At 39.0% G+C, this 25,764-nt stretch overlaps 1 protein-coding gene across 5 annotated transcripts in view; it reads left to right on the top strand.

Moving 5' to 3' along the window:
* The window catches only part of MGAT4A (alpha-1,3-mannosyl-glycoprotein 4-beta-N-acetylglucosaminyltransferase A), a 124,631-nt gene that overhangs the window by 92,853 nt on the left and 6,014 nt on the right, over positions 1–25,764 (top strand). For all 5 annotated transcript variants that reach the window (XM_025868976.2, XM_073897849.1, XM_025868975.2 and 2 more), the window contains 7 exons: positions 1,938–2,052; positions 3,161–3,291; positions 6,643–6,750; positions 6,874–7,067; positions 11,406–11,484; positions 12,360–12,426; positions 25,636–25,748. In XM_025868976.2, the coding sequence (XP_025724761.1) occupies positions 1,938–2,052; positions 3,161–3,291; positions 6,643–6,750; positions 6,874–7,067; positions 11,406–11,484; positions 12,360–12,426; positions 25,636–25,748 (807 nt within the window). The remainder of the gene's footprint in view (positions 1–1,937; positions 2,053–3,160; positions 3,292–6,642; positions 6,751–6,873; positions 7,068–11,405; positions 11,485–12,359; positions 12,427–25,635; positions 25,749–25,764) is intronic.

Genomic DNA, 25,764 nt, shown 5'->3' with positions numbered 1-25,764 from the left:
TTTGACTATTTCAACTACATCTCTATACATTTAAATAGTCCAAACTTGTTTTTGCAGTTACTTACTGGAAAAATTTGGAACTGCCTGATATTAGGGATCATCTTTCCTTTGGGCATAGACAGTGTTTAGGTTTGAGTGTGGGCACCTCTTCTCTCATAAAGGGAAGTTAGGTGTCCGTGTAGTTCTGCGCTTTGTCTAGTTTCCCTTCCAGCTTCCCTAAAACCCTGAAGGCATATAACATGTCTTTTCTGTTCACCGATATATTCTCTAGGGTTAGTATAGTGTCTGGAACACAATAGAAGCTCAATAAATATTCGGTGAGTCAGTATCCTGTCTTTCCAGATACTCCTGCTATTTCTTCATGGGTAGGAAGAAGAAAGCTTGTAGGATTTAAATACATGAAAAATCTAAATATCAAAATAAGTGAAAATTACTTAGCAGGTAACTAGAAGTGAGAACATGAATTTAAGAAAAGGAAAAAATTTTTTAGGATATTAAAATCACCTTGTGACTTGAAAATTTTATAAGAGGAGATTCTAGGAAGGAAGTCTTTGCATACACTTAATGATCCCTGATCTTTGTCAGCTCCCAATTGAATTGGTAAAGATTCCAAGCATAAATAACACATGATGTTGACCAAGCATATGGGATTAACTGGCACTCTGAATCACCAGTTTCTTAAGTAGTTTGAAGATATCATTTGTTTATTTATATTTTTTAAAAGATTTATTTTAGAGAGAGGGGGAGAGAGCAGGGGGATGGGCAGAAGAAGAGGGAGGGAGACTCTCAAGCAGACTCCCAGCTGAGCGCAGAGCCTGATGCAGGGCTCGATCTCATAATCCTGAGATTGTGACCTGAGCCGAAATTAAGAGTCAGACACTTAACCAGCTCAGCCACCTAGGTGCCCCTGAAGATATCTTTTAAAATTTCAAAAGTGAGGGCGCCTGGGTGGCTCAGTTGGTTAAGCGACTGCCTTCGGCTCAGGTCATGATCCTGGAGTCCCGGGATCGAGTCCCACATCGGGCTCCCTGCTCAGCAGGGTGTCTGCTTCTCCCTCTGACCCTCTTCCCTCTCGTGCTCTCTATCTCTCATTCTCTCTCTCTCAAATAAATAAATAAATCTTTACGAAAAAAAAATAAAATTTCAAAAGTGAGCTTTCAGGAATCTGTCCTACAGAAATGAAAAGCACTAATATGTAAATATAAGCATATTTCTTGCATCATTGTTTGTATTGACAAAAAATGAGAAACAAGCTGGATGTATGCCTACAATCGGGGAAGAGTTGAATGAATTGTTTTACATTGATACCATGGAATATTATACACCTATGAAATATTTATTAACCTGGAAAGATATTCATGGTGTATTAAGAGAAAAAAAGACTGTGATAAGAAGCTCCCTTATTTATAAAAATGTAAATGTGGATGGGAACCTTAAGTACATATGGGTCTTTTTGTGCTGATGGCCATATAGAAAGTGTGAAAGGGATGCACACCCAACTTTTAACGTTGGTTACCTCAACTGGCAGCCTGGAGGGCAGAGAAAGAAAGCTGTTGGCTTTTTGACTTAGTACATGTATTATGTAAAAATAAAAAAATGTTAAAGGCTTACAAAAATTCTTTTCCTTTGAAAAGTAAAAAGGATAGTGTGAAATCATGCTGGGCACTGATGAAAGTGCCAAAAGAGTATTCATGGAGTGGAACTGTGATTTCCCACAGTAAGGGAGTGGTTCAGGTGACTTGCTATGTGACTCTCCCATTTTATTTTCCTCATTTTCTCTTAATAAAATTTATTTTGGTATTTTCATCATTTTTGACCATTTTCTTGATTTGCATTATAAAAGTATGCTTGAGTTTTCTTGTAATAAAGAATGTCCTTTTATCTGAATCTTTCCATCTCTTTCTGATTTATTAATCTGATTGTTCAACTTTCTTTAGCTTGAAGATGATATTATTGTCAAACAGAATTACTTTAACACTATAAAAAATTTTGCACTTCAACTTTCTTCTGAGGAATGGATGATACTAGAGTTCTCCCAGCTGGGCTTCATTGGTAAGAAAAGTGTCAGATTTACCTACTTTTCAGAAATAACTGTGACTCTTGGAATCTTAAATTAATTTCTTTTACCTTAAAATTGCCTTTTTTTCCCTCTGGAAATGGATTGCTTTTGAGGAAATTTAATTTAGGTCAACTTCTACATATGAAATGATGAAAGTCACCCCAGAATAATATTTTGATACTTCTAGGATTCAGTATTTACTGTGGAGTACACGCACATAGCCAGCTATGGTCCTGAGCATATCTGATTTCTTTTCTGGCCCCTCCAGTTGCTCTTTTATGGCCCAGTGCTTTGGCAGGATCAGGATTCTTTTAAAAAGAGTGCCACAATAAATGTTTTCTAGGATGAGTTCTTGGTGTTTGGTGTAGTCCTTGAAGTTCCTGTTCAGTGATTAATTCATATTCATTTGTTGCTTTCATAGACTAGGCAAGGTGCTCATTTAAAATTTTTTTCCACTAAAATCCCTAAATTCTGCAGTTAAGGAGAACATGTTGAAAGGTGAAGAATTGCAGGAAGTTTACAGGTCTTAAAAAACACCCAGAGGATCACATTTAACTTCCTGTAGTACTTTAAAACCTTAAGTATTAGAGGCTGAGCCTTTGACCTTGTTGGTTATCTCAAAACTCAATTTAAGAGTCAAAAACCATCTTTACTTGTGAAGGTTTCATTGACAACAGCATTAGACCTTGTTTTTTGCATGTATTGATTTGGTTAAATTTTTTTTTTTTTTTACCTAAACCTAAAGGAACCTAAAGTTTTTTTTGTTTTGTTGTGTTTTAAATGGGAAGAATTTTAATAAGAAATGAAGGGAAAAAATCTCTGACTTGGTTCTTGAATCCTTTGAGCCATAGCTGTGTGATAGATTTTATAATGGAGAAAGTCAGGAGTTCAGTAGTTCTGTGTATACCCAGGTGACAACTCAGAATGTTTAGCTGAAGCAAGTTTGTTTGCTTTTGATAAGACAAGTGGGGAAGTTATTCCTAATGACTTTTATTTGAAAGCACAAGCTTTTATGTATGTGTTGTATAGATCTCATTTATTTAAGCCATTTTGTTGCTTGGTTTCTTTATAACAGCTATTGACTGAGAATGTTTTTTTCAGGTAAAATGTTTCAAGCGCCAGACCTCACTCTGATTGTGGAATTCATATTTATGTTCTATAAGGAGAAACCCATCGACTGGCTCTTGGACCATATACTCTGGGTAAAAGTCTGCAACCCTGAAAAAGATGCAGTAAGTTGATTTCTTGTGAGGGTGGATGTAGGAGTGCTGACACTCCTCTGGCCTGTCATTTTATTCATGTTCGCTCCATGACCTCTCTTGGGGCTACGTGCTCAGGGCTCATGATGATTAATATATATACGTTAGAAATGCCACCTTTGGCTGGGATGGAGAGGGCTTGTTTTGGTCTGCCCTGTATCTGTTAGAGAGAATACTCCTTCCCCTTCCTGACCCACAGGTGGTACAACGAGATCTAATTAAAGGTTAGCTGTCAGTTAGGTGCATGCAAACCCTTTGATCTCACTACAGGGCCCTTGCTCACTACAGTGTCCTCTTGCTCTGTAAAATCTGTGGACTAAGGTCCAGACCTTGCAGAGAATAACTGCATGTTGGATCATCATCCCACCCAATGCCACCCCTCCCCCAACACACACACACCCCCATCCCCCCACCCACCATCAGTTACCTTGAATAAACTCTGTGCTTTCTCAGTTTGAGGGATACTTTACTGTCCCTCCCCTACCTCTAACAGGGGAAGAGGCTTCTTTTCTGTATCTCATGAAAGTGACTTTCAGGGAGCCAGATTTTGTAAATGAGCAGTTAAATAGCTGAATGAAAAGTGTTTTCACTTAACATTTGAAGTGCCTGCCTCCTTTCTTGAACTTACAGAAAGTTCCTAAATTAGATGGACTTTTAAATAACAGTGGAGGGGTACGTGGGTGGCTCAGTCATTAAGTGTCTGCCTTCGGCTCAGGTCATGATCCCAGGGTCTTGGGATCGAGCCCCGCATCGGGCTCCCTGCTCAGCGGGAAGCCTGCTTCTCCCTCTCCCACTCCCCCTGCTTGTGTTCCCTCTCTCACTCTCTCTCTCTCTGTCAAATAAATAAGATCTTTAAAAAAAAATAACAGTGGAAAATCCTGTAAATCAGTGAAGTCCACCTTTCTTTAAATTGCTGATAAATGTTAGCAGTGTCTTTAGGCCCTGGCATTTCGTTACTGCGGGCTATCGGTGTTCTCCTCTCTGTCCGGGGGGGGGGGGGGGGGGGGGCGGTTATTTCAGCTTTCTTCATACTCTCTGTCATCTTTCTTTTTTCAAATCCTTTGGGGACACTATCAGGCCCCAAGATATCTGGAAATAAGGACTGAAATAGAAGTAATATTTTATACCAAAACAATGGCAAGTCAAAAAGTACTTTTTAGTATATTACTTGTAAGAAACCAGTGTTCATACTAATATGCTGACCTTTGGGGTGATGGTAGCAGGTAAGTAAGCAAACGATGATTTTTTTCTTATCATGTTATTTCCATAGAAATCTTGTTGTAAAAAGTAATTAGATATGTTTCTTGTCCAATTTGAATTGTGCTTCTGGAAAAAAATATTTATTTTGTGTAAGCATAAATGTGAATACACATTCTTAAAAATAAGTTATTTTCGACATGTGGTAACATGAACTCTTTATTATGGGAATGTGTCTTTATAGGGATGACCTAACATTGATTCTAACAAACAATTAATTTGACTTCATGACCTTATTATATTATCTAGAATAGTTTGATCATCCTACCTGCTAATTAGTTTTTAGGATACTGCCTTCTGATGTTTGGAAGCTATTGTTACATCCTTTTTTGTTTTTTTGTTTTTAAAACACTTTCTTAGAGCAAATCATGGAATATAGCCAAATAGCAAAGTAGCTACTTTCCAACAATAATTGAACATATAAATTGAGTTGAACAATTCATTTTTATGATGTAAGTCCTGGGCTGTATTTTCTTTGTGATTTATGGGAATTTTTATTGTAGGACATGGGAAAATTCATGTGATCTTTACACTCCTACAGTATACTTGCCTTCAATTGGTCCTGTGCAGTATTTTATCTCCTATAGGGTTAGGTTCTAAAATGAGTCTGGGAGGTGAGAATCTCCGATAGTAAAAATTAAAACCATTTAAATCATCTACAAATTTTAGCACACAGCTCTTTGGCCAGTTTGATTATCTATTCTGTCACTGCTCCTTAGGCCATGTTTTTCTGTGGCCCATAATTCTTCAGTTGCTTCCCCTAGGATGTCAGGGAAGCTGTCACCACATAACTTGCTGGCCCCCAGAAGAGTATCTCTTTGACAGTGGTCTGGAAAACCCCTCTGGGCATTCCCACATTCTTCCACGGGTTTCTCAGCCCACTTTGCCTCCTCAGACACCAGTGTGTGTATGGCTTATTGGGAGGGCTCACTCTCGGGCACCGTTCATTCTCTTCTTCCCCTCCCTCCCCCACCTTCCCTTCCCCGCCCCCTCCGCCCTTCCGTCACTCTGCTCCTTTACTCTCCCTTCCTTCCTTTCCCTTGCCTTCCACTTGAGGAGTTCGATTTGTGTAAATAGAATATGTTCTATGACCTCTACTCTACTGTGAGTAATAATAGTAATGAAGTAAAACCTCTTGAGAAAAATTAAGCATTTCAGTACCCAGAAAATTATTGGAGGCCTTTCCAAGTGGAAATGTCTTACAAATAAAAGATACACGAGTATGTCTTTTCAGTACGTTCTTGGCCTAGAACTTGTAAAAGTCATTGAAAATGAGAAGAGTTGGTAAACGCTTGACAGGATAGCTGGGGCTGTCTTGAAGTACCGAGTTCACACACAGGGAGAGCCCTGCTGGCATTATGGGTTCCCCGCACCAGGACCAAGCGTGAGGACAGGTTGTAATCTGAAGTCTAGGCCGGGAGGCACTTCATGTGGAAGTACGAGTCTCCCATATTCAACTGGAGCTGAATTGTGGAACTTGAGATACCATGTACTTGCTTATGGTCATGCTGTTGCCTTGCATTTTCAGATTACTTTGATGCAACAAAATGTGCCTTTTATTTTTGCAAATTCTTCATTATATTATCCGATTAAAGATATTCTGTATATTTGAACCAGACCTCTAGTCTGTAGTGTGTGCATTTTAAAAGTCGAATGTACGCTTAGTTGTGCTTATTTTAAATTTCCATATCTGTTTAGTAGGTAGCAAATCTCTTAAAGTCTTAAAGAAGACCCTAAAAATTATGACTTGGAATTATGAGATGAAGTTGGATTTTCTTTCCAATATTCTTTAAAAGGACTTCCGGAAGGGGCACCTGGGTGGCCCAGTCGGTCGAGCGTCTGACTCTTGGTTTCAGCTCAGGTCATGATCTCAGGGTTGTGGGATCGAACCCCACATCAGCTTGGTGCTGGGCGTGGAGCCTGCTTAAGATTCTCTCTCCCCCTCTCCCCCTCCCTACCGCCACTCTGTCTTTAAAAAGAAAGAAATTAATAAAAGACTTCTGGTTTTTCTGTTGAGGACAAGATTTCACTTTGACACTAATGTGATTTTTTTTTTTCAACATTTAGAAACATTGTGATAGACAGAAAGCAAATCTACGAATTCGCTTCAGACCTTCCCTTTTCCAACATGTTGGTCTGCATTCTTCTCTATCAGGAAAAATTCAGAAACTCACGGTTGGTGATTTAATTTTATTTTTCTCATGCACATACAGTTTGTTATTTACTGTATAGTCATTGCTCTTCTTCAGTATAAATAAGCTATATGGTGTTTAACAGCATACTTGTCTCTCCTCCTAGGATAAAGATTACATGAAACCATTACTTCTTAAAATCCATGTAAACCCACCTGCAGAGATATCTACTTCTTTGAAGGTCTACCAAGGACATACACTGGAGAAAACTTACATGGGGGAGGATTTCTTCTGGGCTATCACCCCAGCAGCCGGAGACTATATCTTGTTCAAATTTGATAAGCCAGTCAATGTAGAAAGGTTGGTGACTGTTGAAATCTATTTGGTCTTATGATTCTACATCTCTTATTCATACTGTGATTTATGATGGATTTTTTTGTGTGTATACAACAGACGTGAGGAGACAGTGGGTCCCAAATGTTAGGTTATAAAATACATTTTCTACAACTCGGTAGTAAAATGGGTATGTTGTTTTCAGATATGATATCAGCCCTTAGCATGTTTGATAAATTCTGCTGGTATTGTTGAACATATATTTAGTATAGTTTTTTTTAGTACTTTTAGGTAGAACTCTCCCTCAAAATATAAAATTAGTTTTCATGTCCTTATTCTAGAATATCCCTTGGGATTTGACTGAGAGCTAGTCAGTTACCTAGGAAATTGGCCGAAATGATAAATTTGACAGACTGTGACCGTCCCTAGTCAGTGATTTTACAAATGCTGGCTTGCTTTTAGGCCGCCGTGGAAGAATTTATGACCCTTTTTTGTTTTTTCGAATTGATGTTCATTGTACAGAATTTAGGACTCTTTTCTCCCTGTTCTTTAACAGTCATGATTCCTCCAACCTTTCCTCAGTTTTGGGGTGTCTTCCACAGACTACACCATCTGTGGTACACTTAAATGTAATCCCCGAATGGACTACTCTGTAGCCTGTGGCACATTGTGCTATGTGTTCTCATGTGAGGGCTATCCAGTTTTTAGAACCCACCAAAAATCATTTGGAATAATTCTCCTTAAGGTTTTCAGAAACAATGCATAGTTAACATGTTATTAATTTTATTTTATTCTCTAAGCTGATTCTAAAGAGGAATTTAAGTGTGTAAAAATGTTTTCGGCAATGGGAATATGACTGGAAAAACCTAAAAATACTTTTGTGTGATATTTTGCATTTATGAGCATATAATATTTTGTTATTTAATGTTCATTTTTATACCAGATAGTGTGATATTCAGCACTTTGAGGTAGTGTTTACCACACTTAAAGGAGTCATCACAGGGATGCCTAGGTGGCTCAGTCGGTTGAGTGTCTGACTCCTGATCTCGGCTCAGGTCTTGATCTCAGGGTCGTGGGTATGGGCCCCGTGTTGGGCTCCATGCTGGGTATGGAGCCTACATGAAAAGAAAAGACTCATCATAAATATCTGAAATGGGGTTAATATCCAAAATATAGAAAGAATTTACACAACTCAGCACCAAAAAAAGCAAATGATTTGATTAAAAAAATGGGGCAGAGGACCTAAATGGACATTTTTCCAAAGATGACATACAGATGCCCAAGAGATGAATGAAAAGATGGCTCAGCATCAGTAAGCATCAGGGAGACGCAAGTCAAAGCAATGAGATATCACCTTACACCAGTTAGAATGCCTAAAATCAGAAGGACAAGAAATAACAAGTGTTGGTGAGGATGTGGAGAAAGGGGACCCCTTGTGCACTGTTGGTGGGAATGTAAATTGGTGCAGCCACTGTGGAAAACAGTATGGAGGTTCCTCAAAAAATTAAAAATAGAACTACAATATGATCCAATTATTGCACTGCTGCGTATTTATCCAAAGCAAAGGAAAACACTAATTCAAAAAGATACTTGCAGCTCTATGTTTACTCCGCAGCATTATTTACAGTAGCCAAGATAGGGGGGCAACCCAAGTGTCCATCAGTAGACAAATGGGTAAGGAAAATGTGGTATACGTACCCACAAGGGAATATTACACAGCCAGATGAAGGATGAGATCCTGCTGTTTGTGACTACATGGATGGACCAAGAGGGCATTAAGCTAAGTGAAGTAAGTCAGCCTGAGAAAGTTACCATATAATTCCACTCAGGAATCTTAAAACAATCCACAAGTAAACAAAAAGCAGAATCAGACCTGTGAATACAGAAACTGGTGGCCAGAGGGGAGGGGAACGGGGGCGGGAGGCAAAATGGTGAAGGGGAGTGGGAGGCACAGGCTTCCAGTTAGGAAATGAGTGAGTTGCTGGAGTAATAGCCTCAGCACGGGGAATGTAGTCCGTGATAGTGTAATGGCACCGTATGGTGACAGATGGTAGCTGCGCTTGTGAGCACAGACCAACATAGATGGTGGGTCACTCTGTTGTACACCTGAAACCAGTGTAACCTTGTGTGTCAGCTGCACTCAAAGAATTTTATTTTATTTTTTAAAGATTTTATTTATTTTTTGACAAAGAGAGACACAGCGAGAGCGGGAACACGAGCAGGGGGAGTGGAGGAGGGAGAAGCAGGCTTCCCGCCGAGCAGGGAGCCCGATGCGGGGCTCGATCCCAGGACCCTCAGATCATGACCTGAGCCGAAGGCAGATGCTTAACGACTGAGCCACACAGGCACCCCTGCATTCAAAGAATTTTAAACAAAGAGTCATCATACAATTAGAAACAGTTTCACCTCCATAAATCAGAATAGTCTCAGACCATGTCTGTTGGTTTATTTTTTGCAAGTTAAAATTGTGCCAGCAGAGAATCTGCTAGAGAACTCCTATATTGGAGATCAGATTTCTTAACAAATATATTTACAATAAACTTCTGTAGAGTAATATTTACATGACCCTACTGAGGACCCATTTCTAGTAAAACACAATTCTTTTAAAAACATAAGACCTCTGAATTTTCTTAGAGTTCACGGAGAGACCCACCCTGCCTAGAATACAGAAAAGAGATCACTTTTGACTTGCACAATAACTTACTTGCTGAGAGGGGAAAAAGCAGAAGTTGTATTTATCAATACAGAAATTGAATGTTAGGGAAAATATTTTCTGACTATATAACATGATATGATTTGATTACACAAAAATTTTAAAATATGAAAAATGAGGAAAAAAAATCACAACCCCGGCGACACCGTTGTGACCATATTGGCACTTTTTTTTTTTTTTTTGTGATTCTGTGCACTTTCTACTTTGAAAGCCATTATGGTCTGTATGTAATTTTATGTCCTATTTTCCATCATAATTTGTCATAAGTGATTCATAAACATTTTAGTAGTTGCACAGTATCCCCATTTCCTGGCTGTACCATGATTTACTTCTTCTTATATTAAACTTTGTAGATCGTATTGAGTTTTCCACTATAATCACATAGGAAACACCTCTGAATCAGTCTGTCTAAACGCCAAATTCTGTCCATTATTCTTTTCTTAAAAGTGGCTTCCCCTGTCTTGTGTTGTTGCATCTATAGCTGAGGTCCTGAGTGGCCCAGGGTTATAGGAAAGCAGCATTCCAAGTCAGGGATGTCTTTTGAAAAAAGGTGTCTCTCATCTGAAAATGTTGGAATTAATTTTGGATGTAGCTTAGAGGGAGCTAAACTTAGAGGGTGCCCTTCCCTGTGGAAGATTTGAAAATCAGGTCTTCATCACAGGTGATTTTTGCCCACTAATACCGTACTGTATCATAAGCATACTCTAACTGCTCCTTGCTGAGTACTTCTAATACTCAGGCTACTGTCAGTTCTCATAAACCCCTTGCTACAGTCATGTGAGGTAGGTGGGAATCTCCATACTGTCTAGAGGAAACTCAGGCTCAGGAAGCTAAGGTAACTTGCTAAAGGTGAGAATTCTATTAAATGAGAGACCCAGGATTTGGATCCAGGTCTTTCTGAGTCGAAACTTTGAACCATTTAACTTAGCTGAAACTCAAGTTTTCAGTTTATATTTAGATATGCTTTGCATGCCCTGTCTGGTTTTTACACCTCCCCTCCCCTCACGTGCCCCCCCCACCACATACACTTACACACCCACACTAGTTTTCAGGGTATCAGAACCTGAGGACATTATCCTCATACCCAGAGAGTATTTTAGATTGATCATAGTTGTTTTTCAAATGTTTGTTCATAGTGATAAGTGGAATGATTCAGATATTTGGAATTGGTTAATTTAGTCTCAGGCTATGAATACGAAAATTATTTGTATTGGATAAAACTAGTCTTTGAGCTTGCCATGGCTCATTGCTATCCTGGTGAAAATTTTCTCTGATACAAGATAAAGTAGTAATATATAGGTGCTGCAGCTTTGATTATTCTTCTTGAGAGGTGTATATATTTAAAACAGTGTAAACCACAGCCTAAAACTGTCCTTTTTAAAAAATCTGTTAAATACATTATTACATTAAGCAACAAACATGCCCCTTCTGATGGAAGGAATTAACACATCACCTAAGGGTTGCATCCTTAAGTTTTCAAGTTTCCTGCAACTATTCAGAATACATAATATGCCCTTGCTACGAGCTCCGGTGCTGTCTGCCCTGCAGTCAGAGTCTCGTTTAGAACGCTCACTCTGAGGTACGGCCATTTTCCTGAATCTCTGCGAAGTCTAATCTGACTCATACTTTTATTTTTATGTTTGTCTTTTCAGTTATTTGTTCCACAGCGGCAACCAAGAACATCCAGGAGATATTCTGCTAAACACAACTGTGGAAGTTTTGCCTTTTAAGGTATGCCTATTTTTTTCCCCTAATTTTTCTTTTTTTTTTTTTTAAGATTTTATTTATTTGCGAGAGAGAGAATGAGAGATAGAGAGCACGAGAGGGAGGAGGGTCAGAGGGAGAAGCGGACTCCCTGCTGAGCAGGGAGCCCGATGCGGGACTTGATCCCGGGATTCCAGGATCATGACCTGAGCCGAAGGCAGTTGCTTAACCAACTGAGCCATCACCCAAGCGCCCTCCCCTAATTTTTCTTAAGAACGAAGACCAGGGGACTTGGTTTGAGGTTATTCTTGTTTATGAGGTGAAAGAAAATTCTCATGATCGCAGGACCTTAGTGGCAAGGTTAAATTTTTTTTTTTTTTTTTAATGGGGAACACTTAGTGTATTGTCCCATCTGTCTTATTCATAGAAAGAGCCTCCATTTTGTTTCCTGGTGGAAAATATCTTGGAAGTTCATACTAGGAAAATAAATGAATCATCATTTTACTTTAATGCTTAACTGCTGTTTACATTTTGAGTCCCGAAATCCCATGTGGCTTTAATGCCTGTTGTTTAATACACAAAATTAATTTACTGGTCTTTAAGGAGTGCTTAGATTTCTTTCAAGTTAACACAGTTTTTTATTTTTAATAAAAATAGTACCCTATTAAAATTAATTAAAATTTAAATTTTCTAACCACAAATATAGATAGATTGATTCAGATAGTTAAAAAAAGAATATTTGTATTGATAAACTCTTTAAGGTTCAAGACTGAGATGACATTTTCTCTTTTTTAGAGATAGTTGTGCCACAAACACCACTTTTATGTTTATTAAGATATATTAGATCTGTTTTAAATAGAAGTAATGATTTGTATAAAGTTGATGTTTTTGTTCTATTTTAGAGTGAAGGTTTGGAAATAAGCAAAGAAACCAAAGACAAACGATTAGAAGATGGTTATTTCAGAATAGGTAATACCTCCTACTAGTAAAATGTCCTTGACTTTTCTGGACTTACTCCTAAAGTAATTTTAAATTCTTGTAGGATGTTAAGCACTTTAGGGTTACAACTACCAATGTCCTCCCAAGTTGTGTGTGTTCTCGTGTTTCAGGACATACTTTTACTATCTTGACCTAACCAGGATTTCAGATCAAAGGTTCATTTGTTGATTCCTCTTTCTCTCCTCACCTGCTGTTTCATTGTTGATAGTCACTGAGAGATCATCTGCCTTCAGCTGCCTTCTGCACTCCTACCAGGTGACCTTAGCTACTTGCAAGGTCCCAGCAACATCCATGTGCTAGAATCTCTGTGCCCTTAGCCTCTGCCTCCGTACTGAGCTTCGGGTCTGTGTGGAGATGCTTTCTCTCTTTTTTTTCTTTTAAGGTTTTATTTATTTATTTGAGAGAGAGAGAGAGAGAGAAAGAGAGAGTGCGTACAAGCAAGAGGAGGGGAAAGAGGGAGAAGCGACCCCCCGCTGAGCAGGGAGCCCGATGCGGGGCTCCATCCCAGGACCCTGAGATCATGACCTGAGCCGAAGGCAGACACCCAGGTGCCCCTTGAGATGCTTTCTGACATGGCCACACAACCATCTGCTCTGAGTATCTGTACCAGGGTCATATCTTCTGGTCACCGTGGTTTTGTTCACCTGGTTGCCCAAGCCCAACCTTGGGAGACACCCTGAACACCCACCCCACTTTTTGCCATCCATTAACATAAACTGCGTCTGTCTGGGGATATGTACTCCCCTGGCCTGGGACGCTGCTGGAGTCCGCTGCCTCCGTGCCTGAGCCAGAGAAGGTCTGCCTCTCCCTGCGTCCTTTCGTTGGCTTTGCCCAGAGCCCCTGCTGTTAGCTTTCACAAAGTCCATATTACCATGATGTTAGCCTGGGGAGAGACCTTAACACCTTGCCATGATCACATTCCTTAGCTTCCATCCACTTTCACGTCTTGTTTCCTTTGATTCTCAATTTGCGTCGTCCTGAGACTCTCGTTCCTCTAATGCTTCTTGCTTTCACGGGCAGCCGTGTCCCTGGCCATTTTCTCCGCCTGATATTCCTCCTAATGAATGCTTTCTGGTTTTCTCTTCAACACTGCAACTGGCCCTCTTGTCTGCTCTTCCTGCCACACTGCGTGTGCTTTACTGCGTAGCCTTGCCGTGTCACAGCGTGGTCCTGCGCATCGGGGGGCGGGGTGGGGAAGGCAGGGGGTGATGGCCCTCGGCCATGTCCTGCAGGCAGTGTACGGCCTGTTGCTGGATAGGTGTCGACTCAGTGAATGATGATATATTTTCTTTTTCTTAAAACAAATTGATGCTCTTCGTAGTAGTAGGAAGAAGAGAATATTGGTAAGTTTACGCTGTAGGTACACAGGATGGATACAATCTGAAAACTGTCTCTGGAGCAGTTTTCACATTTGGTGTCATTGTTTCTGCTACAAGGCTTGTGTGATAACCCTCATTTTTGCATAGTTTTGGTGGATAGATGAGTTTCATTATTTTCATATTTGGGTTATATATATATAACTTAGCTCACTTCTAGAAATGTACAAAAAATTGGCTGCCTATCCAAGACATTTATTAACCCTTTTACTTGTCCATTATTTAGTTTCTGAGACTGTTGTGTTCTAGATTAGGAAAGCATAGGAAATTGCCCATCTGCAGTAATTTGAAGATAATGACCATCTAAGACATCAACTCATACATGTTTAGAATGGAAGAGGACTTGGGGATCAGCCACCCTAGGACCTTGTAAAATGAAAAGGTGCATCAGAAACAAAGAGCAAATGATCTTTCTCAATTGACTATAAAAAATTCCGCTCCCTTAAGTATGCATTAGTGGAATAGCTTCGCAGACCTTCCTCATGGTGAAACAGCCATAACTGGTGAAAATTATTGTCAAAAAAAAAAAATAGAGCAAACGGAGAGACATTACTCATGAACATCTGAATCTGAGTAATAACATTGAGTCTGTGGTCTTTGAGTCCTGACCCACTGCATTTCCCATACTGCCGAGCTCAGTGAGATGGAAGCTCTGTCCTCGGCACTTAGTAGTTCCCGTTGTGAGGCGAACAGCCTGGTCCCAGAAACACTGGAAGGACGGGATGGATGGCGTGTGGTCAGGGTGTGGCAGGAGGGGGTGCTGCATGGGGCGTGACCTTGGAAGTCTAGGCCCATGCCAGGATTTGGGAATTCTAGTCACTCTTCAGTAATTTCTTCCTTCCATTCCCCCTTCTTTCCCGTCTTTCAATGCTGACCTACCAGGCCATTGGGTCAAGGACAAAAATTAAATTTCTTGTTTGGAAAGCTGGGTACAGGCCCATGGTACCAGATGCAAATTTGAGAACATAAACTTAAGTCTCCTTCGCTCTTCTTTTCCCCCCTACCCAGTGCTTCTTGGCGGCAATTCCTTTAAGGATTTGTGTCCTGCCCCGACGTATTCTGTTCAGAAATAAAAAGATGAGTATATTCTTTAAAAACCCACAGTCATACACAAGTGATAATATGTGGGACAGCCTTTGTTCTGCTTCTGTTCACTGACCACAGGACGTATGCATTACACATGGAAGGTGAACATCCCAAAGGCCGTAACATTTCAGATACAAATAATAATGTAATGAGTATCTGTGTGTTTGGCTTAAGGTTTGCCATTTCCGTTGTTCTTCCCTAATATCTTCTGTCCTAAGGTCTGTGGTTACCATTTGCATGTATACTTCTACTACATGTGTATGATGTATTCCTGAATAATGCACACTGTTACTTTGCTTGTTAAATTTGAGAGAAATGACGTCCTTCTGTAGTCTACAATTTGCTTTCCCTCCGCATCATGAGGTTTCATCCACTGAGATGCATGTATCTGTGGCTCATTCATTTTCACTACTGTATAAATTTCCATGGGGGAATATATCACTGTCTGTTCTCCTGTTTGGTTATAAAGTTTGTTTTCATTTTTTCTGTTGCAAACAATGCTCCTCTGAATAATTCTGCACATGTACGAGAGTTTCTCTGCATTGGAAATGCAAATAGGTCTTTAGCTGCATTATCTTCTGTTTGCCTTTATTCTTTGTATTCTTTCTTCATTCTTTTAATTGGCTGCCTAGTTCCCATGTATTATTAATAACATATCAAAATTTATATAGCCAGTCACCTAGTGATGGATGGTTGTTGGCAGTTTTTGCTGCAATATATACTCTTTTTGGACATGTGAGAGTATTTCTGTAGGATAAAATCCTGGGTGAAAGTGTTTTTTTGTTTTTTTTTTTTAAGATTTATTTATTTATTTTAGAGAGCGAGTGGGTGAATGCAGGGGGAAGGAGCAGGGGGAGAGAAAGAATCTTAAGCAGATTCCCCACAGAGCCCAGAGCCCAATACAGGGCTTGATCTCACAACCCTGAGATCACAACCTGAGCCAAAACCAAGAGTTGGTCACTTAACTGACTGTACCAGGTAATTATCTTTCTAATTAAATGAGTTCATCAGATGATAGTATGATACCTCACTAAAGTGTTGTAAGTTTCACGGTATTTTTCAGCCCTAAATCCCCTACCTAACTCAGTAATTCGGTAATACTTTTTTGTAGCATATACTTCCTACCCCAGTCTAGCCCCAACATGGACATACTTTTATGAAATAAAATTATTAATAACTTTTGAATAAAAACATTACTTTGGAAGTTGATACGTTTAATACTACAAGTCTTCTTGGGGCACCTGGGTGGCTCAGTCAGTTAAAGATAGGTCATGATCTCAGGGTTGTGAATTGAGCCTGACATGGGGTTCTGCACTCAGCATGGAGTTTGCTTGTCCCTCTTTCTCTGCCCCTGCCCCTGCTTGCATGCGTGCATCCTCTCTCTAAAATAAATAAATCTTTAAAAAAAATATTACAAGTTTTCTCTGGTATGATTTTCAAGTTGAACATACCTTACTAAAAGCCTAATCATTGTTTTGTAAAACTCTAGAATAGACTGCATAATCTGCACATGATAGCCCATGGTCCAGATCTGGCCCACTTCCTGTTGGTTTTTTCCTCCTGCTTCCTGTTTTTGCTTAGAATGTTTAATTTTTTTTCATATTTATTTTTAAATGGTTTGCAAAAAAAGAATTATATATTGTGACATGTAAAAATTATAAAAAATTTAAATTTCAGTGTCCCTAAATAAAGCTTTACTGGCACACAGCCATGCTCACTGTAGTTCTGTACCGTCCGTGCGCTTTGATGCTACAAGAGCAGAGGTGTTCATGGAGTTGCAGTAGAGATTGAGGTGGTGCTCTGATTGCTTTGGGCACTCGATGGGCTATAAATAGCAGCAACGTGTTTATAATTTGACCGTGTTTCAAGTGCCACACATACCCGCACATCACCATCCTGTGACATTTTTTTAAAAAAATGACCAGTGCCTATACAAGTGGACTTTGAATGTCAATGCTTTTTAACACTATGAAAACGTGGAATATTTTACAAAGTCAGATGGCAGATCGTCCTGGTTATTATGCCGCCATGCAACAGCTGTGCATCATAATGCGAATGCATTACCATCCTGAGCGCTCACAGGATTCCCAGCTCACAAGAAAGCAGAGGTCAGGAAATTAGAATATTTAACATAGAGTATTTCGTGACAGCAGAATTTCTTCACAGAAATAAAATTCAAGTGAGGCTGTAACCAAAGTGTGTGTCAGAGTGACTCCAGTGTTAGCCAAGTAAATAAAACCAATTACCGATAGTGAGTTAAATCGTATTTAATTGGAACATCCAAAGATACGTGTGCAGATAAAATAAACTTATTTAAGATCATCAGGCTTTCAGCAACAACCAACAGCTTGAAGAACTGAGGACATTGGGAACCATATCAGTCAAAAAACAAAGTAAAGACTATTGACTGTTAATATGATATGGTATTTATAGCATATTTTAGTTATGTAAACTACATGAAAACAAGAGAACACAAGGCAGAAAGGTGATAACTAAATGTATATCACTGTAAGATTATAATTAATTGGCAAAATAGAATTTTTTGAAGTCAGACTGATTACTTGAAGTACATTATAATATCTAGAATACCAATAAAAATAATATAAAAAAATAAATGGATATGTAAAAAAAAGGGGTTTGGAAAGAAAATAAATTTAAACCATAGAGTATTTGAAGTTTTCCTCCCTATTGTAATTATAAGAATTATATTTATTTATGTAACAGATATTCACATCTTGTTGGGAAAACAACTCCCTTCACAGAAGGTGAAAAAAATATTGCAAATATTTCATTATGCCAGTTGTTTATTCTTTCTAAAACCCCAACAGTGTCATTTTCCTCAAAATTAATCCTGATTATCACTAAATGTTCTTAGTTGATTCCCAAGTGCTTGACACTCCTTTTTTGTTTTGTTTTGTTTTGTTTTTTGTTTTGCTTTGTTTTTCTCCTGGTCTTTGTGCATTGGTGTGTGTGAGGGTTTAGATACACTAATGCATTTTGAACCTTTTTGGATGAGGATATTTGCAAGATCACTGTCAGAAATCCTGCTAGTGCAGAATATCTGGGGATATCTCAGTGCACAAAGTCATTGTAACAAATTATATGTGGGAAACTGGATCTAGACCTGCAGTACAAAGAAAGCCTAAAAAATCTTCTTGCACCAAGGTAACACTGGAATAAAAATAGGCTCAAATCTGTCATTTCCATAAAAAAACAAAGCAAATTATTTCCGCATCTCTTGATGAGTTGATAGAGATTCCTGGTACTGCCTAGTTGTTATTTGCAGCCAATGCCAAGCTTGAAGTGACTGAAGCATTGGCCTCTGAAAAGTCTGCATCAAACCAGGTACAGGCAAGAATATTTTCCAACAAGTTGAGAAAACAAAAATTGATAGAACCTGAAGTGAAATGTGTTATAATGAATGGTGGTGAAGATATGTATGAAGAAGGCTACATGGATATATTTACAAAACTTACGCAAATGTAAGCTTAAGCCAATGGTTATTTATTACTCATCAGGTACTCTACAGGAAACACTTGAATCTGTCATGTATCATTTTATTGAACCAGCAGCATTGGCAGTGAACTTGATTCACTCTCATGGATTCTGCCATGATCAGTTCTGTGAATTTTTGTCAGAAATAGGAACTGAACAGTGTGACTTGCTGGGCCACACAGCAGTTCTGGGGCTTAGCAGTGATTAATTTTATTGTGGAAAAAAAAAATTTTTTTAAGCCCAGGAAAAGATTGAAATTTTTTTTCCCAGTGAGAACTGCCCTTAACCACTATTATCTCTTTGAAAGTTAGTTTTTGCTGCAGACTTGATAATGTTTAATTCAACCTGAAATTACAGGACAAAATAGCACTTCTATGCAAACCTTGTATTTCAGCCAAGTCACTGATGACAGTGATGATTTGAACTCCAAGTAATATCAGACTAATCAAGGAACTTCCACCTAACTTTTGCTTGCAAGTGACTCATTTGCAGTGTAGTGACACATACAAGGCAAATATCAAGGAGAACCTCATGGAATTCCATAAATACCTTCTAAGTGATGAATATGCTCCATTAAAATCATGTGCTTGTGGATTGATGTATTTCACAGTATCTAGGCTGTGTGAAATATTCAAGATAAAATACATAAAATCTCATGGATCCACATGAACAGATGAACATTTACAATCGATTTTTTTTTTTTTTTAACAATCAGAGGAGGATCATTTTGAATCCCAGTTAACTGAAATGTTAACCCCCCTGCAACCCCAAAAGGAATTCTGTCCTCCTTGGTACACCTGCATTAGCAAAACAAAACAAACCCCCAAAAAAACAAAAAACAGGTACTCCATGGTTGTTCTTATAATTTGAATTTCATCAATAAAGATTTTGTGGAGATTTTTTTCTCTCTTTCCGTGTATAAGTACCAACCTGGTATCTTCACTTTTCCTCTTGGCCCACAAAGCCCAAAATATTTACCATCTGCCCTTTATAAATAAGAAAAGGATTGCCAGCTCCTTGCTTAGAGAAATGTGGCCAAGAACAAACCATTTTTTTCTGTCACTTTTTCAATAGCATTTTGTTGTGGTTTTAAGAATATTCCTCATGGCAAGAAAAATTGGATATAGCACATGAAACCTTTTTTTAAATATTTTTATTTTATTGTTTTGTTAATCACCATACATTACATCATTAGTTTTTGATGTAGTGTTCCATGATTCATTGTTTGCGTATAACACCCAGTGCTCCATTCAATACATGCCCTCCTTAATACCCATCACCAGGCTAACCCATCCCCTCACCCCCCTCCCCTCTAAAACCCTCAGTTTGTTTCTCAGAGTCCATAGTCTCTCACGGTTCGTCTCACACTCTGGTTCCCCCTCTTCATTTTTCTCTTCCTATTATCTTCTTTTTTTAACATACAATGTATTATTTGTTTCAGAGGTACAGGTCTGTGATGCAACAGTCTTGCACAATTCACAGCACTCACCATAGCACATACCCTCCCCAATGTCCATCACCCAGCCACCCCATGCCTCCCACCCCCACCACTCCAGCATCCCTCAGTTTGTTTCCTGAGATTAAGAATTCCTCATATCAGTGAGGTCATATGACACGTCTTTTTCCGATTGACTTATTTCGCTTAGCATAATACCCTCCAGTTCCATCCACGTCGTTGCAAATGGCAAGATTTCATTCCTTTTGATGGCTGCATAATATTCCATTGTATGTATATACCACATCTTCTTTATCCATTCATTTGTCGAAGGACATCTTGGCTCTTTCCACAGTTTGGCTATTGTGGACATTGCTGCTATAAACATTGGGGTGCCCGTACCCCTTTGGATGCCTATATTTGTATCTTTGGGGTGAATACCCAGTAGTGCAATTGCTAGGTCATACAGTAGCTCTATTTTCAACTTTTTGAGGAACCTCCATACTGTTTTACAAAGTGGCTGCACCAGCTTGCATTCCCACCAATAGTGTAGGAGGGTTTCCCTTTCTCCGCATGCCCGCCAACATCTGTCGTTTCCTGACTTGTTACTTTTAGCCATTCTGACTGGTGTGAGGTGGTATCTCATTGAGGTTTTGATTTGGATTTCCCTGATGCCGAGCGACGTTGAGCACTTTTTCATGCGTCTGTTGGCCATTTGGATGTCTTCTTTGGAAAAATGTCTGTTCATGTCTTCTGCCCATTTCTTGATTGGATCATTTGTTCTTTGGGTGTTGGGTTTGATAAGTTCTTTATAGAATTTGAATACTACCCCTTTATCTGATATGTCATTTGCAAATATCTTCTCCCATTCTGTCGGTTGTCTTTTGGTTTTGTTGACTGTTTCTTTTGCTGTGCAAAAGCTTTTTATCTTGATGAAGTCCCAATAGTTCATTTTTGCCCTTGGTTCCCTTGCCTTTGGCGATGTTTCTAGGAAGAAGTTGCTGCGGCTGAGGTCGAAGATGTTGCTGCCTGTGTTCTCCTCTAGGATTTTGATGGACTCCTGTGTCACATTTAGGTCTTTCAACCATTTTGAGTCTATTTTTGTGTGTGGTGTAAGGAAATGGTTCCGTTTCATTTCTTCTTCATGTGGCTGTCCAATTTTCCCAGCACCATTTGTTGAAGAGACTTTTTTCCACTGGACATTCTTTCCTGCTTTGTCGAAGATTAGTTGACCATAGAGTTGAGGGTTCATTTCTGGGCTCTCTATTCTGTTCCATTGATCTATGTGTCTGTTTTTGTACCAGTCCCATACTGTCTTGAGGATTACAGCTTTGTAATAGAGCTTGAAGTCTGGAATTGTGATGCCGCCAGCTTTGGTTTTCTTTTTCAACATTCCTCTGGCTATTTGGGGTCTTTTTTGGTTCCATACAAATTTTAGGATTATTTGTTCCATTTCTTTGAAAGAAGTTGATGGTATTTTGATAGGGATTGCATTGAATGTGTAGATTTCTCTACACATTTTCTCTAGGTGGCATTGACATCTTCACAATATTTGTTCTTCCAATCCATGAGCATGGAATGTTTTTCCATTTCTTTGTGTCTTCCTCAATTTCTTTCATGAGTATTTTATAGTTTTCTGAGTACGGATCTTTTGCCTCTTTGGTTAGATTTATTCCTAGGTATCTTATGGTTTTGGGTGCAGTTGTAAATGGGATCGACTCCTTAATTTCTCTCTATTCTGTCTTGTTGGTGTATAGGAATGCCACTGATTTCTGTGCATTAATTTTACATCCTGCCACTTTACTGAATTCCTGTATGAGTTCTAACGGTTTTGGGGTGGAGTCTTTTGGGATTTCCACATAAAGTATCATATCATCTGCAAAGAGTGAGAGTTTGACTTCTTCTTTGCCGATTCAGATGCCTTTCCTTTCTTTTTGTTGTCTGATTGCTGTGGCTAGGACTTCTAGTACTATATTGAATAGCAGTGGTGAGAGTGGACATTCCTGCCGTCTTCCTGACCTTATGGGGAAAGCTCTCAGTTTTTCTCCATTGAGAATGATATTCGCTGTGGGTTTTTCATAGATGGCTTTTATGATATTGAGGTATGTACCCTCTATCCCTATACTCTGAAGAGTTTTGATCAAGAAAGGATGCTGTACTTTGTCAAATGCTTTTTCTGCATCTATTGAGAGGATCATATGGTTCTTGTTCTTTCTTTTATTAATGTATTGTATCACACTGATTTGTGGATGTTGAACCAACCTTGTAGCCCAGGAATAAATCCCACTTGGTCGTGGTGAATAATCCTTTTAATGTACTGTTGGATCCTATTGGCTAGTATTTTGGTGAGAATTTTTGCATCCATGTTCGTCGTGGATATTGGTCTGTAATTCTCCTTTTTGATGGGCTCTTTGGTTTTGGGATCAAGGTAATGTTGGCCTCATAAAACGAGTTTGGAAGTTTTCCTTCCATTTTTACTTTTTGGAACAGTTTCAGAAGAATAGGTATTAATTCTTAAATGTTTGGTAGAATTCCCCTGGGAAGCCGTCTGGCCCTGGGCTCTTGTTTGTTGGGAGATTTTTGATGACTGCTTCAACTTCCTTAGCGGTTATAGGTATGTTCAGGTTTTCTGTTTCTTCCTGGTTCAGTTTTGGTCGTTGATACATCTCTAGAAATGCATCCATTTCTTCCAGATTATCTAATTTGCTGGCATATAGTTGCCCATAATATGTTCTTATAATTGTTTGTATTTCTTTGGTGTTGGTTGTGATCTCTCCTCTTCCATTCATGATTTTGTTGATTTGGGTCATTTCTCTTTTCTTTTTGATAAGTCTGGCCAGGGGTTTAATCAATCTTGTTAATTCTTTCAAAGAACCAGCTCGTAGTTTTGTTGATCTGTTCTACTGTTCTTTTGGTTTCTATTTCATTGATTTGTGCTCTGATCTTTATTATTTCTCTTCTCCTGCTGGGTGTAGGCTTTATTTGCTGTTCTTTCTCCAGTTCCTTTAGGTGTAGGGTTAGGTTGTATATTTGAGACCTTTCTTGAGTAAGGCTTGTATTGCTATAACCTTTCCTCTTCAGACCACCTTTGCTGCATCCCAAAGATTTTGAACAGTTGTGTTTTCATTTTGTTTCCATGAATTTTTTAAATTCTTCTTTAATTTCCTGGTTGACCTATTCATTTTTTAGTAGGATGCTCTTTAGCCTCCATGTATTTGAGTTCTTTCTGACTTTCCTCTTATCATTGAGTTCTAGTTTCAAAGCATTGTGGTCTGAAAATATGCAGGAAATGATCCCAATCTTTTGGTACCGGTTGAGAACTGATTTGTGACCTAGGATGTGATCTATTTTGGAGAATGTTCCATGAGCACTAGAGAAGAATGTGTATTCTGTTGCTTTGGGATGGAATGTTCTGAATATGTCTGTGAAGTCCATTTGGTCCAGTGTGTCGTTTAAGGCCTTTATTTCCTTGTTGATCTTTTGCTTAGATGATCTGTCCATTTCAGTGAGGGGGGTGTTAAAGTCCCCCACTATTATTGTTGTTCATGTGTTTCTTTGATTTTGTTATTAATTGGCTTATATACTTGGCTGATCCCATGTTAGGGGCATAGATATTTATTAATTGTTAGATCTCCTTGTTGGATAGGCCCTTTAAGTAGGATATAGTGTCCTTCCTCATCTCTTATTATAGTCTTTGGTTTAACATCTAATTTTGTCTGATATAAGGATTGCCACCCCAGCTTTCTTTTGGTGTCCATTAGCATGGTAAATGGTTTTCCACCCCCTCACTTTCAATCTGGAGGTGTCTTTGGGTCTAAAATGAGTCTTTTGCAGACAGCATATCGATGGGTGTTGTTTTTTTACCCAATCTGATGGCCTGTGTCTTTTGATTGGGGCATTTAGCCCATTTACATTCAGGGTAACTATTGAAAGATAGGAATTTAGTGCCATTGTATTGCCTGTAAGGTGACTGTTACTGTATATTGTCTGTGTTCCTTTCTGGTCTATGTTACTTTTAGGCTCTCTCTTTGCTTAGAGGACCCCTTTCAATATTTCTTGTAGGGCTGGTTTCGTGTTTGCAAATTCCTTTAGTTCTTGTTGTCCTGGAAGCTTTTTATCTCTCCTTCTATTTTCAGTGACAGCCTAGCTGGATATAGTATTCTTCACTGCATACTTTTCTCATTTAGTGCTCTGGGTATATCATGCCAGTGCTTTCTGGCCTGCCAGGTCTCTGGGGATAGCTCTGTTGCCAATCTAATGTTTCTACCATTGTAGGTTACAGATCTCTTGTCCCGAGCTGCTTTGAGGATTTTCTCTATCTCTGAGACTCGTAAGTTTTACTATTAGATGTCAGGGTGTTGACCTATTTTTATTGATTTTCAGTGGGGTTGTCTGCGCCTCCTGGATTTTGATGCCTGTTTCCTTCCCCAAATTAGGGAAGTTCTCTGCTATAATTTGCTGCAGTGTACCTTCTGCCCCCCCCTTTCTTCTTCTTGTGAGATCCCAATTATTCTAATACTGTTTCGTCTTATGGTATCACTTATCTCTTGAATTCTGCTCTCGTGATCCAGTAGTTGTTTCTCTTTTTCTCATCTTCTTTATTTTCTATCAGTTGGTCTTCTATACCACCAATTCTCTTTTCTGCCTCCTTTATCCTAGCAGTTAGAGCCTGCATTTTTTATTGCACCTCATTAATAGCCTTTTTGATTTCAACTTGGTTAGATTTTAGTTCTTTTATTTCTCCAGAAAGGGTGTCTCTAATATCTTCCATGTTTTTTTTCAAGCCCAGCTAGTGTCTTTATAATCGTCATTCTGAACTCTAGTTCCAACATCTTACTAATGTCCATATTGATTAGGTCCCTAGCAGTCGGTACTGCCTCTTGTTCTTTTTTTGAGGTGATTTTTTTCTGTCCTTCATTTTGTCCAGAGGAGAGTAGATGAGTGAGAGAACAAAATGCTAACAGGGTAACAACGACCCCAGAAAAATATACGCTAAAGAAACAGAAGAGACCTTCCAGAAAATGGTCGCTTTTCTGTTCAGAGAGTTGCTATTCTTTTCTTCAATCTCCTGTTGAGTTCGTTGGTGTTCAGAATGGTTTGATCCCTATCTAGCTGAATTCCTGGGACCAGACGAAATTTAAGTCTCCTACTCCTCCGCCATCTTGCTCCTCCCCCCAGCACATGCTACCTTTTTATAGAACTTCTTGGTCCTATCCTTAAGGAGAGCTTTTTCAGCTTGTCATTTGTAATGGCAGTTTTCTATTAGAACCCCCTGGAGGAGGTATCACTTCTTAATCCCTTCTAGATGTGATATGGGAAAGGATACATACAGATTGAGCCCCTGCTCGAGGCAAACCATTGTATGTATGTCTGAAAGCACTGAAATTTGTTATTACTGACAACCCTCAAAGGGTCGGACTGAGAGATGGTACAGAATATACTTTGGTTAAATCACATTTGTTAAAAACGTGCGTGTTAAAATATTTTTGATGCAAGAACATATATAGATAAAGGTATATATATCTCTCTATATATAATGTTACATTTAATTTGCAGTAAGAAGGAGTATATAGCTCTGCCTCTTTTAATAGGCTGCTTCTAATGTAAGCGTACACTCCAGGAGAAATTTGAACGTTGAATAAAAGTAGAAAGGGAAAAATTCACCCAGGCTGTGTCTGATGACCTCCACTGGAAGTGTTTTGGTGTTTTTCTTCCCTGTTTTAAGTCCGTGATATTTTATGTGTGCCAATTTCAGCCTACCCAACACATTTGATTTTTCTTTTGAAGGGAAATTTGAGAATGGTGTTGCCGAAGGAATGGTGGATCCCAGTCTAAACCCCATTTCAGCCTTTCGACTTTCAGTTATTCAGAATTCTGCCGTTTGGGCCATTCTTAATGAGGTAAGACAATGTGTGT

Source organism: Callorhinus ursinus, unplaced genomic scaffold, assembly GCF_003265705.2.
Source record: "Callorhinus ursinus isolate GAN/ISIS: 27379988/994484 unplaced genomic scaffold, GSC_fseal_2.0 scaffold10, whole genome shotgun sequence".
NCBI lineage: Eukaryota > Metazoa > Chordata > Mammalia > Carnivora > Otariidae > Callorhinus > Callorhinus ursinus.
The sequence above is the reverse complement of the archived record's forward strand: the minus strand, read 5'-3'. Positions and strand labels throughout refer to the sequence as shown.